The sequence below is a fragment of the Ictidomys tridecemlineatus genome, chromosome 11, assembly GCF_052094955.1.
Source record: "Ictidomys tridecemlineatus isolate mIctTri1 chromosome 11, mIctTri1.hap1, whole genome shotgun sequence".
Lineage (NCBI taxonomy): Eukaryota > Metazoa > Chordata > Mammalia > Rodentia > Sciuridae > Ictidomys > Ictidomys tridecemlineatus.
In genome coordinates, this window is record NC_135487.1 from 14,217,995 (window position 1) to 14,232,539 (window position 14,545).

At 61.7% G+C, this 14,545-nt stretch overlaps 1 protein-coding gene and 1 long non-coding RNA gene across 11 annotated transcripts in view; one reads left to right on the plus strand and one right to left on the minus strand.

Moving 5' to 3' along the window:
• Positions 1–14,545, minus strand: part of Rap1gap (RAP1 GTPase activating protein) — a 56,477-nt gene that overhangs the window by 21,549 nt on the left and 20,383 nt on the right. For all 10 annotated transcript variants that reach the window (XR_013427566.1, XR_013427565.1, XR_013427563.1 and 7 more), the window contains one exon: positions 3,024–3,117. Coding sequence is in view for 7 of the 10 variants with exons in the window: in XM_078025532.1 (XP_077881658.1) it covers positions 3,024–3,117 (94 nt within the window). In the remaining 3 variants the exon portion in view is untranslated. The remainder of the gene's footprint in view (positions 1–3,023; positions 3,118–14,545) is intronic.
• Positions 5,885–13,592, plus strand: LOC144367923 (uncharacterized). Its single transcript, XR_013427567.1, has 2 exons — positions 5,885–6,158; positions 7,444–13,592. It is a non-coding gene; the product is annotated as an uncharacterized LOC144367923 (long non-coding RNA).

Sequence of the window (14,545 nt, forward strand, 5' to 3'; positions counted from 1 at the left end):
CGGAGAGGTGAAATAGCTTGCCCAGGACCACACAGCTAGGAAGGGCCTGGAGCTGTTATTTAGGGCCTCTCCCCTCTCCCCACACCTCTTCCCCAGCCTGACAGTGGCTGACTGGCCTATACCCCCTCTTCCCAAAGCCCTAGCTGTCCCCTACCCTGGGGGAGATTGCCACAGTGCTGGGTGGTATGGACGAGAGGATTTAAGTGGGCTTCAGGACATATGGGTTCTAGCTCTGGCCTTGCTGCAGTTTGCTAGGTGGTATGAGTCCTTGCCACTCTCTGGGTCTCAGTTTAACCGTCAGTAAAATATGAAGCCTCTTCAGGTCCTCCCAGCTGACCTTGTGAGATGTCCTGACCTGATGGAGCCACTGTATAGCAGCTGGGCCTTGCAAACCCCTCCTCCAGACAGATGTTGGGAAAGTAGCAAATGCTTCCTGTTCTGTGGCCAAGTCAAAACCAGCTGCTTGGTGCTGCAGGGGCAGGGCTACCCACCAGCCCATTACCGGACCTCTCTGCAGCTCCCCAGAAGAGCCGCCAGCAGCTGCCCACCACCTCCATCCCTCCAGGCCAAGGGATCCTGGAAAGAAGGCAAAGTGTGCTCTCTCCTCCCCCACCCCAGACTTGGCCCGGGGTCAGGTTTGGGCCCCACAGCCGGCAGAAACTCCAAGATGTGTGTTCCAGACACAGAGTAGCTTTGGTTTTAATAATTAACAGCAGCAAATATTGATTTACACAACCACTTCCAGGCCTGCACACTTCCGGGCACCCATTGAAATGCAGCCAGAGGAATATCCATTCCCACACTGGCCCTGGGGAAGGTGAGACCTGCTTGCAACACCAGATCTCTGTGTTCCAGGTGGACAGGAGGGTGTGCACAAACAGGCTGACCTGGCTGTGTGTACATGGACATATTGTGTTTCTGAGTGCGTGGGAATGCCTGTGTGTGTGTGTGTGTGTGTGTGTGTATACATGTGTATCTCTTGCACATGTGTGTGTGTGAAAGTCCCTGAGTACATTTACAGTGGGTGGCTGTATCTGTGTGCTTCATCTGTCACTGTGCCCCTGTACCTAGGTGCAATAGGCCGGGTATGTACCTGTGTGCAGATTTCCAAACCCCTGAGTGGAGAAACCCCTGTAGGGAGCAGGAGGGCCCTGGGTAGTTCACTGTCTCTTCAAGTGAGAAGGCAATGTCCCTGCTCCGTGTCTGTCAGCAATTGTGCTGTAACAGTTCAGCTTCCTGATTTCTGCCTTCCAAAATATTTTCACAGAATGTCCAATGGCGGGCCGGCACGGTGGGTGGGGAAGGAACTGTCAGACCCATTATACGGATGAGGATAGAAGCCCTGGGGAGGTCACCTGTTCCTCAGATTGGTTCCATCAATGTTAGAAAGGTGCAGATTCAGAGATACTGGGGGAGAAATGGAGAATGTGTCCCAGGCTTGTGTTCCTTCAGCCTACCGCTGGCTTGCTGGGGACCCCAGATGAATCACTCAACCTTTCTGAGCCTGATTCCCTCCCTGTCAAAGGAAGATGATCCACAAACTAGGCTTGATTCTGGGGTAGGGATGGGGTGACTTGGACCCACAGTCTAGGCTCTGCTGATACAAACAGAGGCTGCCCACCAGACTGGGCAGGGGCCAGGAGGCCTGAGGAGAGGCGGCTCAGCACTGATACGGGAAGCCCCACCCCAGGCTGTCTGAGAGGCAGGACGAAGGACAATGGGCTGCTGCAACCCTCCTTCCCAGTCAGGATGACTGAGGGCCAGCAGGGGAAGCCACAGTCCGGGGTGTGCAGCCATTGGAGAGAAGCCAGGCCTCCTCCTGGACAGGGGCCGAGGGCCTCATTCATGAACCAGTGTCTCTGCGAGCAGCTGCCACTGAGTCTCTCCTTCTGTGCTGAGCCCTGGAATCCACACAGGCCAGTCCTGGGCGGTTACCAAGCAGAGAAACCAAGAGAGGGTCTCAAGAACGCCCTTCTGCCACCACTAGCACCTCTGCCTGGGACCCCCGTGAAGGTGGTGTCTCCACACGTGGACTCCATCCCGTGGCCATCTGCCCTCCCAGCCGGGAGAGGAGCCTGGCCCTTACTCCAGGCCAGTGCTATCAGAAAGGAGCTTAGTCAATCCTGCTTCTGCTACTTCCTGGCCACATGACCTTGGGAAGACCCCCGTTCACCTTTCCGAACATCTGATCCCGGCAGGATGTCTGTCCACAGCTGTAAAGCTACACAGTGCCCTCCCTAGAGAGCAGGAGACCTTCAGTCCTGGCCCCACCACACCCCACCTGCAGGGCTGTGGGCTAGTAACACAACCTTCCTGAACCTCAGTCTCCTCGTCTGCCAGATGGGACTAATGACGGTAGCTGTGGCACAGCACTAATGGCTGGAGAGTAAGGCAAGATACTGCAGGCGAGCACTAAGCTCTCGGCCAGCCGTGGTGGACCTCGGGGAGCACTGGTGGGTCTGGCTGGCACTTCACACCTGCACAAGCTGCTCGGTCCTTTATCTCTTTACCAGACCGTGGTTCCTTGAGGGCAGGGCCTGTGCTAGGTTGATTTCTGGGCCTTTGGGGCCAAGTCCAAGGTTTGGCACTAATCAGAAGCTGGAAAACCTTGGTGATGGTAATAAGAGGAACAGCCTCACTTACAAGGCTCTTGCTGCAGGCCAGGTATCGTGCCTGGGCTGCCTTGTGGGCACCGTGGCGTGCCCTTCGGTCTGCACAGTGCACTGTCAGGCAGCTGCTGCCCTTCTCCTGAGCACAGGTGAGGACGTGGAGGGGACTGTTCATGGTGAAGATAAGAGCTGGGTGGCCAGTTGACAGCCCTAAGCCACTTCCTTGGACACTTCTCCAGACCTGGGTTCAACCTCTCAGATTATACAGGCCACTCAGGGGTCAGGAGTGGTATCCCTTTGGGTTAAATCCCAGCAGCATCTACCCACACATTTTATATCTGACCAGTAGCCATTCTTCATCATTGCCCAGCACTGGCCAGGAAAGGGGCAGTAGGTGTGGAGGAGGACATTTACCTTAGGGTAGAGTGAAGTAGGATGAGAGGGAACTAAGTCCACTTGTGACAGGTCTAGTGCCTGAGGGAAGCGCTGGTTCTGCCCATCACTCCTCCTAGAAGAGAAGAAGATTCTGAGGTCAGGGATGGCCCCAAGTTGAGGGATTTGGGAACTCTGGGAGGAAGTCCCCTCAGAGCTGGGGGAGCTGAAGGGAGATAGACTCCATGGAGCAAGTGTCCTGGGCTTCCCAGGGGGGGAGGGAGGAGAGGGGCTTCGAGAACAGGACTGTGAAGCAGGCTCTCCTTCCCAGAGACCAGAAGTGTGGGCAGAGTCTCTCCATCAGGACTCCAGTCACAGGATGTCCACGGCCCATCTGAAGACGGGGAGACTGGGGCGGGCAGAGAGGAGGGCAGTGGAGGCTGAGGCTTCTGGAAAAATAGGTGCCCAGCCTCTACTCACTCACCACCCCATGCTTCAGGGAGTCACCACCTCAGGCCAGCGGCTACTGCCCTGCTCATGACAACAGCCGCTGGCTGGGCCACTGCAGGCTGGGCCCTGTGCCGAGCCCTCCCTCCAGGCCAGAGGACACAGCCTCCTCGCCACACTGGTCTTCCCACTTTGCAGGACCCGGATGTGCCCAAGGGTCACACGGCCGTGTGAAGCCGTGTGACTTGTGGGGCTCCAGCCACACCCACAGCTCTCCCACCCCCACCCAGGAAAGGGAGCAGGCCTGGAGAGGGTGGCGTCCGTGCCTGTCACCCTGGGAAGCCTGCGAGGCCATCTCTGGGGTCAAGGGGAGGAAGTGCCCAGAGGTTCCCAGCATCCAGGGAGCCTGGGGCCGGGAGAGCAGGCCCAGCTTCCGCTGCCGCCCAGGGCCACCCTGACGTGGCCACACCCCCACCCAGGTCCCATGGAGCGAGGCTGGTCCCGCCAGGGTGAGTCACCTCCCAGACACTCCTCAGTGGCCTGTGGCAGACTTGAGTCAGGCAGAGCTAGGACCGCCACGCCCCAAGAGGGACCGGCCCTGGGGAACCCAGGCCAGCAAGGAGATGCCCAGGCAGCTCTGAGCCCCCTCGGACTCCCCCACCCGCAGGAGCCACCCGGCCCTGCTTGGTGCCAGGGCCTGCCTCCCAGGGGTGCTGGCGTCTTGAAAGGAGGTCTGTTCTAGACAGCGCTTGACCCCAAAGGATGGCTCTGGTGGCATTTCAAGCCGCTGGCATCGTTGTGGGGGAGGGATTCCCGGGCACTGACCACGCGAAGCGTGAGTTGAAGACACACCCTCTCACCCCGAGGTGCCAAAACAGTCCACCCACAGGGCCTCGGCCCACGGACGCTTTCGGCCTCACTCATCCCCGGGAACCAGTGGGTCTCCCCGTTAGGGTCCCATTAAACATTTGCTCAATGACGGACGGAGTGAGGCGGCAGCAGGGGGTCACTGAGGACTGTGAGCACTTCCTGGGTGCCAGGGTGCACCCACGTGGCGAGAGGCTGGAGACGGGGGCGGGGCTGGACAGAGCCCCATGGAGATGTCCAGGCAAACTCCCCTGGGACCCACAGGGGCCCTGTCGAGACCTGCTGTGGGCCCGGAACTGTGTCCGCCGTGTCAGACGCCCGCTCCCCTGTCCCCTGCTGGAAGGTTGGTGGCATTTATCCTCATTTTTACCGATAGAGAAACAGAGGCTCAGAGAGCCAAAGCCACCGCTCCTACTAGTGGTGACAGAGCTGGAATTTAAAGCATGTGCCCCGGAGTGAATAGGGACAGCACTAGGGGTGGACAGCAGAGGCTGCCCGGGGGCCAGGAAGTCCTGGGGTTGGAGTCTCGGAGAAGCCAGGCGCCCTTCACGGTGGGGACCGCTGTCCTGAGTGGCCCTGTGTGGTGGCTGCTGCCCCGGGTCAGCCTAGTTGAGTGGTACCCCCGTCCACCCTTCTCAGCCCAGGCTCAGACGCTGGCCACTGCAGGCCAGCTCCTGCCGCACTTCCCTCCAGAGACCTCGGCCTGCCTTCCCGCGTCCAGGGGCCACTTCCCGCGGGATCGCTCATGTTGGCACAGGACCAAGGCTCGCTCAAGGCTCTGGGGCTCAGCGTCCACCTGGGACCCTGAGCCTGGCCTCTTGGCTCTAGTTCCTGTTGGCCAGACTCCTGCCCCCTGCAGGGAGCACCCAGCCCTCCCCCCGCCCCGCCCGGAAGTCCACCTAAAAGGCCAGGACTGAGCCTAAAGGGCAGGGCAGGGGGGGCAGCAGGATGGGGCTGAGGAGGAAATTCCTCCCCGGCCCTGAAGGGCAGCGGGACAGTAATGACAAAAGCCACCACCTACTCTGTGCCTTGCGCTTTGTTGAATCACTCAGATGCCACCTGCCTGGCACATGGGGAAACCGAGGCTCAGAAGGGGCATCGACTCGCCCAAGGTCAAGTTAATGAGACACCGCAGGCCTCTGGACCCAACGCCAGGTCCAGACCTGAACTTCAAAACGCAGGTGGCCAGCCTGTGGGCCCCGCCTGCCCGACTCCAGCCGGGAACACAGCCGCTCAACAAGGCAAGTAATAGTACCAGGGACAATGGCCGCCAGGGCCCTTGCTACGCTGCTGGGGGCGGGCTCCACCCGTGACTGGACTTGTGTGCACTCCCTGAACCCTCATCTGCAGGATGAAGGAATAGGACAGAGAGGTTAAGTAACTTGCCCAAGGCCACAGTCACACACAGTCAGTGAAAGTCCAAGGACTGGACACTGACCGTCTGGGTATCCATGTGGGCCTTCAACACTACCCTGCCCGCCTCTCACCTCCTCCCATGCCACCACCCCTCCACCAGGCTCCCCTCCTCCACCCTCCCTCCTGCCCGCCCCTCCATCCCCTCTGCCTCTGGCTCCTGGGACCTCCTCCCACTCGGTCACTGTCTTCCCTGGTCAGAAAGCGAAGTCTCTCTCCTAACCCACCCTGCCTTCTGTCCCCACATTCTGTTCACATGAGGTCCCTCAAGTCTCTGTCCCCTCTCACTTCTCTCAAATCCCCTCTGACCCCATGGCCAGCTCAGCCTAAAATGCTTTGCATTTTTCCAGTTACCACATCTGGGAGGAGCCCAGAGCAGGCCAGGACACGGCAGCTGTCCCTCCTCCATCCCCTCTGCGTGACCCCAGTGGCACCCTGTAGTTCATGCAGGTATTATCTCCTTCCACCACTGCAGAGGCTTTCTGAGGTGGGACTTTATCAACCTTTTATCCAGATGGGGAAACTGAGGCTCAGAGAGGTTAAGGGATGAACCCAAGGTCACACAGCCAGGAAAGGGCAGCCATCCCAGCTGCCTTCCACTGAGGCTCCCTGCTCCCCAGTGACCTCCCTAGCTCAGCCGAGTCTTGCTGCCACCACCAAGGCCCAGCTGCAACCCTGCAGGATCTGGCCTGGACACCTACCCACTGCCGCCTCAGGAAAAGGCAGCAGCCAGGGAACAGGGGACTTGTCCAAGGTCACCGGGGAAGCCAGAGCCAACCTGAGTCCAAGCCAGGCACATTCTGGGGTCACCTTGAGCCCTGCAGCTGCCTGGCCACCGGCCAGCCGGCCCCAGCTCCCTCCCGATACAGCACCCAGCTTTTTCCCTGGGAACGGGAGAGGCAGGGCGTGGGGGGAGGGGCCAGGCCGGAAGCCGCTGCTCGCAGCTCGCGGGTGTCTTGGCAACTGTCACGGTGCCTCCTCCCTCCCTTATCTCCGCATCAAGGTAACAATAATAATGGCACCTTCGTGAGAAGGGCTCTTTGTACTCTTCAAAGCCCTCTTTATCTGCCCTCCTGGGACTCTCACCGGAACTGGAGTGGGAGATAAGGCGGTGGCCAGGGTCCCCAATTCCCGGGAGGGCACACTGAGGCCGGGGGAGTGGAACCGCCACCTCATGGTGACCCAGCGAGGGACAGTCCCCAGAAGGGAGCCCAGGGCCTCCACCCACCCAGAGCCGAATGCCACGGGAGGATGCGGCCCTCGGAGGGGTCCACGCGCTGCCAGACAGCAGCGTCCAACCCAGGCCGCGGGGAGGTAGCCGGGGACACCAAAGACAGGTGACAGGATGCAGTCCTGGGGCGTGTCCCACCTGCAAGCCAGCTAGGCGCTGGGGCTGGCCGAGGCACCTGTGTGGTAGGGACGGGAGACGCTGGAGAGGGACTTGCGGGTGCCACTGTTGGTCACTCCTGGAGAAGCCAACCTGGGGGCCGCCCCGCTGGCCCGGGTGCCCATAGCTCTGGACGGGGTCCCCAGGCGGGTCTGGCCCTGCTGAGCCTCCCTCCCAGTCTCTGCCTGTCCTATCAACATCCCTGCTCCTGTCCGTGGCTACCCACCCTGTCCCAGCCTCCCTCGCTGCAGGTGTCCCCAAAAGGCTAAGCTTTTGAACTTGCTGTCCCCTCTGCTGGGGTTCCTGTCTTTCTCTTCTCCCTGGTGACACGCTCACGTTTTGAAACAGGTGACCTGTGACCGTCAGGCCGGAAGACCATGTCTGGGAGCAGGGGGTGCTGCACCCTGAGGAGCCCCTCAGCACCCAGTTCAGGGAGCCAGACCCAGGAGGCCGAGGGGGGCCCAGGGAGCCGATGAAGGGAGAGCGCAGAAGGACCCGGCCAGGCTGGGCGGAGGGCGGAGGCCAGCCTGCAGCAGAGGCCAGGTGGGGGAGGCCCAGGGCATGTCCCTTGGGTCTTCCTGGCTCCACCTGCTGGAGACACCTGGAGGCAGAGGGGCCCCAGGAAGGGGCACTGGCTGTGACGGACACTCCTATCCAGGGACGGCTGGAGCCGGGGTTCCCCAGCCACTGACACCGGATCTGGGGGACTCTGATCGAAGCCACAGCCACGCCCTGCCCTGGAGCTGCCTCATCTGGGGGCCACAGAGGCACACTGTCCTCAGACCTCCACCAGCCAGCCCGGGAAGGAGGCCGGGGACAGCAGGCGAGCAGTGTCCAAAGCCAGGTCTTGAGGGGACGTCCCGCCGCCGCCCCAGGCCCACCTGGGACCCAGGCCAGGTCACTCCCAGGCACCTTTGAGCTCTGCCAGGTCTGGAGAAGGGGGCAGGTGGGGAAGGGACAGAGCAGGCTTGTTTGGCAGTGACACTGTGTTGTCACTTAATCTTTGTGACAGTCCCCAGAGGGAGGGCGGGCGTCAGAGGTGAGCAGGCAGAGGCTCCGAGGAGGGCCAGGGGCTCACAGGGACCAGGCGGCAGAGCTGCCAGGGCCCCGTGGGCAAGGGAAGGGGCTCAGGGCTCCGAGCTGGGCAGAGCGGGTCAGGAGGCAGGCGGCACAGGGCCCTCGCCCCACGCTGGCCCAGGGCCTAGACACCCGGATCCCGGAGCTGGGCCAGGCCGCAGCCTGCTAAGCAAACAAGTTGGCAGCTCAGAGGGGAGGTCACGGGACCTCAGCACCCGGGACCAGGCCAGCCGTCCACCTGCTGCCTGCCCAGGGCTCACCTTTCCCACCAGGTGGCCAGAGCCCAGCTGGACTGTGCCGAAGCCTGACCCTCCCCGCTCCCCAGAAACTGCAAGGACAGACTCCTCCCCTCCCCTGGGACTCAAATGGCCTGGCCACAGGGCGGGGGCCTCCTCCTGCTGGGAGAACCCACACCTGCTCTCCCAGCACCGCACTTTACAGTTTATAAACGGCCTTCACCTGACAGCCTCCCGGGAGCCTAGACAGGTCATCCCGTCCCCTGCCACCAGGGACACGGCAGAACCCCAGCGGACACGGTGGCTTGCCCAGGGTCACAGCTGAAGTGCAAGCTGGCGCCACCCCGACCCTCCCCTCAGCACCCAGCACAGGGGCTGCCAGGGTGCCCCCCAGCACCCGAAGGCCCCCCCACAGCATTACAGCCATCTCCACGTGTCCCCCACACCCCCGCCGGCCACACTGTCCCTCGGAGCTCCTGCATTCCGCTGCTGGCTCACTCGCCCATGCCACCAGCCCTGCCCCCGTCTGCCCTTCATTCCTGTGCTCAGCCATCCATTCAGAAGGCAGGATCCGATGCCCACTCTGGGCAGACAATGGTGCTGCGTGTTGGCATTAGAGTGGGTGGGCCAGGCCTGCCGCCCTCAAAGAACAGTCCCATCCAGACGACCCTCCGGCTCTTCCTGGGGGCTCCTCTGGCCTTACCACCCAGGCGCGGACCCTCCAGTGCTGAGACCTTGTGGAATCCATCCCCCCCCACACACACACCCTAGTTGATACTGAAGCTGGGCTTTACCCCCTCATGGGCTCCAGGTAAGTCTGCTGAGCAGAAGTCGCTGCCTCTCATGACTGCCCGGGGGTGGAGGTGGCCACCAAGACCAAGGAGAAGAACAAGGCCACCATCTGCTAACTGAAGACTCAGGAAAGCCCTGGTCCCGTCTCTAAGTCTCCGTGTGCAGCATGAGGTCTCCATAAGCTCTCTCAGCCTCAGTCTCCATTGGAAACTGGTCCCAGACTAGAGGACCCTGAGGTCCAGCTCTGACAGCCCACTGAGGGCGCATGGATGACCAGGAGCTTGGAACCGGGCCCTCCGAGGCGTGGTGGAGGGCAGCACCCGGAGAAGGGCTTTTCCCTGCAGAGGGGGTCCTTAGCCTCCTCTGAACCTCAATTTCTTCATCTGCAAAATGGGCTGGTAAAGACCTACTCTGAGGAGATTGTCATGGGGAATAAGTCAGACCTGGGTACCACCTGACTCGCCTGGAGCCGAGCAAATAGTATGTGCTCAGTAAACGACAGGCCACCTCCGGGAAAGGCAGCAGAGGTCAGCCTGCCTGGCTGGAGTCCTGGTTTGGCCACTCTGCCTCGTGTGCCCTCGCTGAGCCTCAGTTGCCTCATCCACAAGATGGGCAAGTGGGCACCCACGTGCCTGAGGCCCTGGTTTGCCCCAGCACTGCAGAGACCAACCAGGGAGCGGGGACAACAACACCGTCCGTGTGCGGGGGTCCGGGGGTTCAGGTGTGTTCTGTGCTCCGCGTCAAGTCCAGGCAGCAGGAGTCCTGGGTGGGGTCAGGAGACCCTGGCGTCGGGGAGCAGGAGAGGCCAGGGGCTGAGCGCCAGCCTGGGGACCAGGGGAACAAAGGCGGGGTGTGTCCTGGGCCCCGCTCCCTGAGCACCTGGCTCTGTCTCCGTCCTCTGGGAAGCTGCATGAGTCACCCCTGCTCCTCTGACACCAGGAGGTCAGCACCGCGACCAAAGTCCTCCAGGCAGGAGGGACAGAGTGCAGGCGCTCCCCTACACTAGGCACGGGACAGCCTGGCCCGAGGGCCAGGAAGAAGTGAGGCAGAGACAGAGCAGCTGTCCCGACCAGAGCAGGGACAGTCTGTGCACCTCATCTGTAAATGCAAACACAGGCCCTGCGTCCAGCTCTGGCTTTGTCCAGCTGGCAGGTGCCCGGCCCCACCAGCACCATGCACCGAGGGCCCCCGGGCAGAGGGCACGTGGGCATGGGCTGCCAGCCCCCACCCCGCAGCTCCAGAGAGTGGTCAGTCCTGATCAGTCCATTGCTGGAAGGACTCGGCCTTGCAGGTGACTCATGGTCTTCTCAGCGAGGGCTCGGGAAGGGGCAGATGGGCACTCGGGTGTGGGCTGGGTGGGCCAGCAACAGACCTGGAAGTCAGACAGCCCTGCGCTCAGACCCCGGCTGTGCCAAGCTCTCGCTGTGTGGCCTGGGGCGAGTTCCCTCACCTCTCTGAGCCTCAGCTTCCTCGGGTGTAAAACGGTGTCAGTAACGGGGACCCTCGGGGCTGGAGGATTCGGCTGGCGCACGTGAAGGGGCTCCCCTGGCACAGCCCCCTGGCACACGGCGGCCAGGGCGATGGCTGCACGTGGGTGCCACAGGCCTGTGCCAACGAGGGGGGAGCCAGTCCTGCCGCGGCGCCGACACTTGTTGGGCCGGGTTTCCTGCAGCTCTGCGTCTCCGTGGGTGGGATCGTGACCGGGAAGTGGGTGTGGGAGGCAGCGCGTGTCTGGGTGTGCGTGGCCTGCGCCATCTCGCCACCCACCTGCCTAATGGCTCCCCACGTGCCTCCCCGTAGCCGCCTACAGCCTGCGGCTCCGACCTCCCCTCTGGCCTCTCCTCCCTCGCAGGCCTCCTTTCAGCCCCTGGACCTCCTGGCCTCCACACTTCCTGTCCTCAACACTGTGCCTGGCGCACGCCTGTCCTGGTCCCCCCCTCCCGGTGTCCCCTCCCCAGGCTGGGAGAAGCCCCCGCCCTGCTCTCCCAGGAGCCTGGGCAGCCAGTCGGCTGCACCCATGTCACAGAGTCCCCAGGTGGGGACTCTGGTGTGTTGACAGTCAACACCCCACGGCCGTCTGCGGCCTGAGTGACGTGTGCGCCTGGGTCTGTGGGCAGGACCAAGCTGTCACCCGGGCGAGGGCCAGGGAGGGGTGGGGAGGGAGCGAGGCCATGCGCAAGGGGTCCCCCCCCCGAGGCCCTGTGGGCAGGTGGGCGGCCAGGGAAGGCGGAGGCTCTGGGCCCCCTTCCCCACCCCAGGTCCCTCCTGACACGGCCTGGGGTCTGCGTGCCAGGGCACTGGAGGAAGCAGCGGGCTCTGCCGGCGGAGGTGCCACCGACGGTTCCCCGCAGGGACCCGGCTTCTGCGGGCCCAGCCACAGGGCCCACCTGCCCTCAGGCCTGCCTGTGGCCTGATGGGTCTGAGAGGAGGTGGCCTCAGCCTCTGCCTGGACCACCAGGTGGCCCGTGAGGGCAGCCCCTTCACTCCACCCTGCCGCTCACTACCCAGCCCCATCTGAAATGACCTTGTCTGTCTGCTGTCATTTGTCCTTTACGTCTGTCCCCCACACTGAAAGGTAACCTGTGTGGAGTAAGGGACCGTAGCATCTGTCCCCAATTCTTACACAAGTCCCTGGCTCAATATGGGGACTCAATAAGTATTTGCTGAACGAACAAATGGCCAGTGGAAGCCTTGAGAGAATCCTATGAGGCAAACATCATCCCTATTTGCAGGCACGGAAACCGAGATTCAGAGAGGTTAAGTCTCTAGGCTAAGGCCACACAGCAAACAGGTGGATCAGGCCAAAGATCAAACCCCACTAGAAGGGCATCACTGTAGCGGCACAGCAGAGCGGGTCCTCCCCAGGTGTGAAAACGAGCCTCAGAGAAGAGTGATACTGCCACAGACCACGGAGTCCACGTGCTTCTCCCCCCCACAGCCCGTGGGGGACAGCGGCTGCTGCACCTCCTCCCCGCCTCGCCCTCCCCCGAGGTGGGGGCTACTGACACACCCCACTGAGGCCAGGGACAATGGCAACAGCCACAACAGCGGGGACCTATAGGCGCTCGCTCGTGCCAGGTCCTGGTGCAGGCCACAGCACCCGCGCTCTCCTCTCTCCCCGCGACAGGTCTCGCGGTGGCCGCGCACCGTCCCCATTCTCAAGGCTAGGGGACTAAAACCCAGAGAAGCCACCGAGTCCCCGAGCTCAGCAGGTGGGCGGCCCAGGCAGCGCCCGCAGCCCCACCAGGAGCAGGGCCCCCAGAGCCACCAGGCCCATGTCACAGGGCAAGTCCACGTAGGGGAGGAGGGGGGACAGATGCCCACGGAAGCCTAGGGCCCGGATCCCTCCAGGGCACAGCACAGGAGGTCCCAGAGGGGCCTCGGCCACCGCCACCTGCCAGGCCCATCTCAGGCCCAGCAACACCGCCCCCTGCCTCTCTCCTCCACGTGGCTGCCCTCCCGCCCCCTCTTCCGGAACATTCTCTCGCACTGGCCTTCCTCCCCACCAGGCTCCGTCTCTCCTCTGCTCTGTCACGAGGCACCTGGCCACTTCCACATGGTCACCTTGTCCGGGAAGCCCCCGACCCGCTCTGTGAGCCTCAGCACCCAGGTCACCCCAGTCAGCGCCGTCACCACCGTTAGAACAGCCTCCATGTTCATTGCCCTTTCTAGACCGAGGGTCCTGCAGGAGCCACCCAAAGGGAGGCTGAGGCAGGAGGATCACAAGTTCGAGGCCATTTAGTGAGGACTGTCTCGAAATAAAAAGGCCTGGGGCTGTGGCTCAGTGGCAGGGTTCAAGTCCCAACGACCCCAACCAAACAAAACGAGGAGAGTCCGCGAGAAGAGGGGGTGCCCACCATCCGCCGGCCCGGGGTTGGGCCCTCTGAGGGGTCCCCCAGCCCCGCTGGTTGAATGGACCCGCTGAGCGAGTGAACAGCTCCCGGGGACACCCTGAAAGCCCCCGCAGGATCCGAGCTGTCAGGAGGTCCCCTCCTCCTCGCGCACTCCACCAGCCGCCCCAGGCCTGACGCTTCCCGCAAGAGGCTCCTTTTGGATCAATGAACCTTTTCTTCCAAAATGCAAATCCTCACGGAGGGGAAGAACGTTCCCCAGGACCCACACTGGATGCATTCAGGCTAGGCCCCGCCGTTTCCCTGGTTACGGATCTGATGCTCAGAGAGGCCAAGCAGATTGGGGTAGGCCACTCAGCGAGGAAGTGAAAGTCCGTGTGAGTGTCTGGAAGCGGTTCCTCCTTTCTTTTTGGTCCTGGCATTGAACCCAGGGGCGCTTTACCACTGAGCTCCATCCCCAGCCCCCATGTTTTAAATTACTATTATTATTATTATTATTATTATTAATGCATAAATGGTCAATGGACAGATGTCACCTGGACTACTCTCCTGTGTATTTTCTGTATTATCCAACTTCACAATGACTGTGATGAGCTGCTTTACATAATAAATAGACCTAACTCTTACAATCAACCATCAACCATACCCTGAAAAAAAAGATACAGGGGCTGGGGTTGGGGCTCAGTGGTAGAGCGCTTGCCTGGCACTTGTGAGGCAGTGGGTTCGATCCTCAGCGCCACATAAAAACAAACATAAATAAATAAATTTTTTTTTTTTTAAAAAAAAGCATACCTTCCACTTTTTTTTTTTTTTTGGACCAGGGACTGAAGCCAGGGGTGCTAACTACTGAGATACACCCCAGCCCTTTTTATTTTTTATCTCAACGCAGAGTCTCACTAAGTTGCTTGGGGCCCTGCTAAGTTGCTGAGGCCGGCTTTGAACTTGCGATCCTCCCGCTTCAGCCTCCTGTTCGCTGGGATTCCGGGCGTGCGCCACCCCCACGGCTTGAAGGCTCTTTTTAATGGTCAAAAGGGCAGGAACTAGACGGGATTCCGCTGCTAAGTGAGGGGCCATAAAAGTGGACCCCCAGAGCCTCTTCCACTTCCAGTGTCCAGGAGGCCCAGATTGTGATTCTGAGACGTGGCGGAGCCAGGAGCCCGGCCACGCCGGCCACTGAGCCACGCAAGCTCCTGTCCGACCGCCAGACCCAGCTCAGCCTGACCCCCGCGCCTTGCTCCAGGCCCCCTGACCCCAGCCTCGTCGTCCCTCCAGCCACCCCGACGTCACTGTTCTCGGGAGTTCCAGCTGGTTCCTGCCATCGGCCTCCATGCGGCGGCTTCCTGGCTGGGCCCCCTGTCCCCACCCTGCCGGCCCTTCTCACGGCTGCTCCTCTCCCTCTTCAGGTTTGGGTTCCAGGGCCACCTCTCCTGAGTGGCCGCACTCAGGGCCAAGCAGCCAGCTCAGGCTCCACTCTCGGCTCTGCTGGAGGCTGAG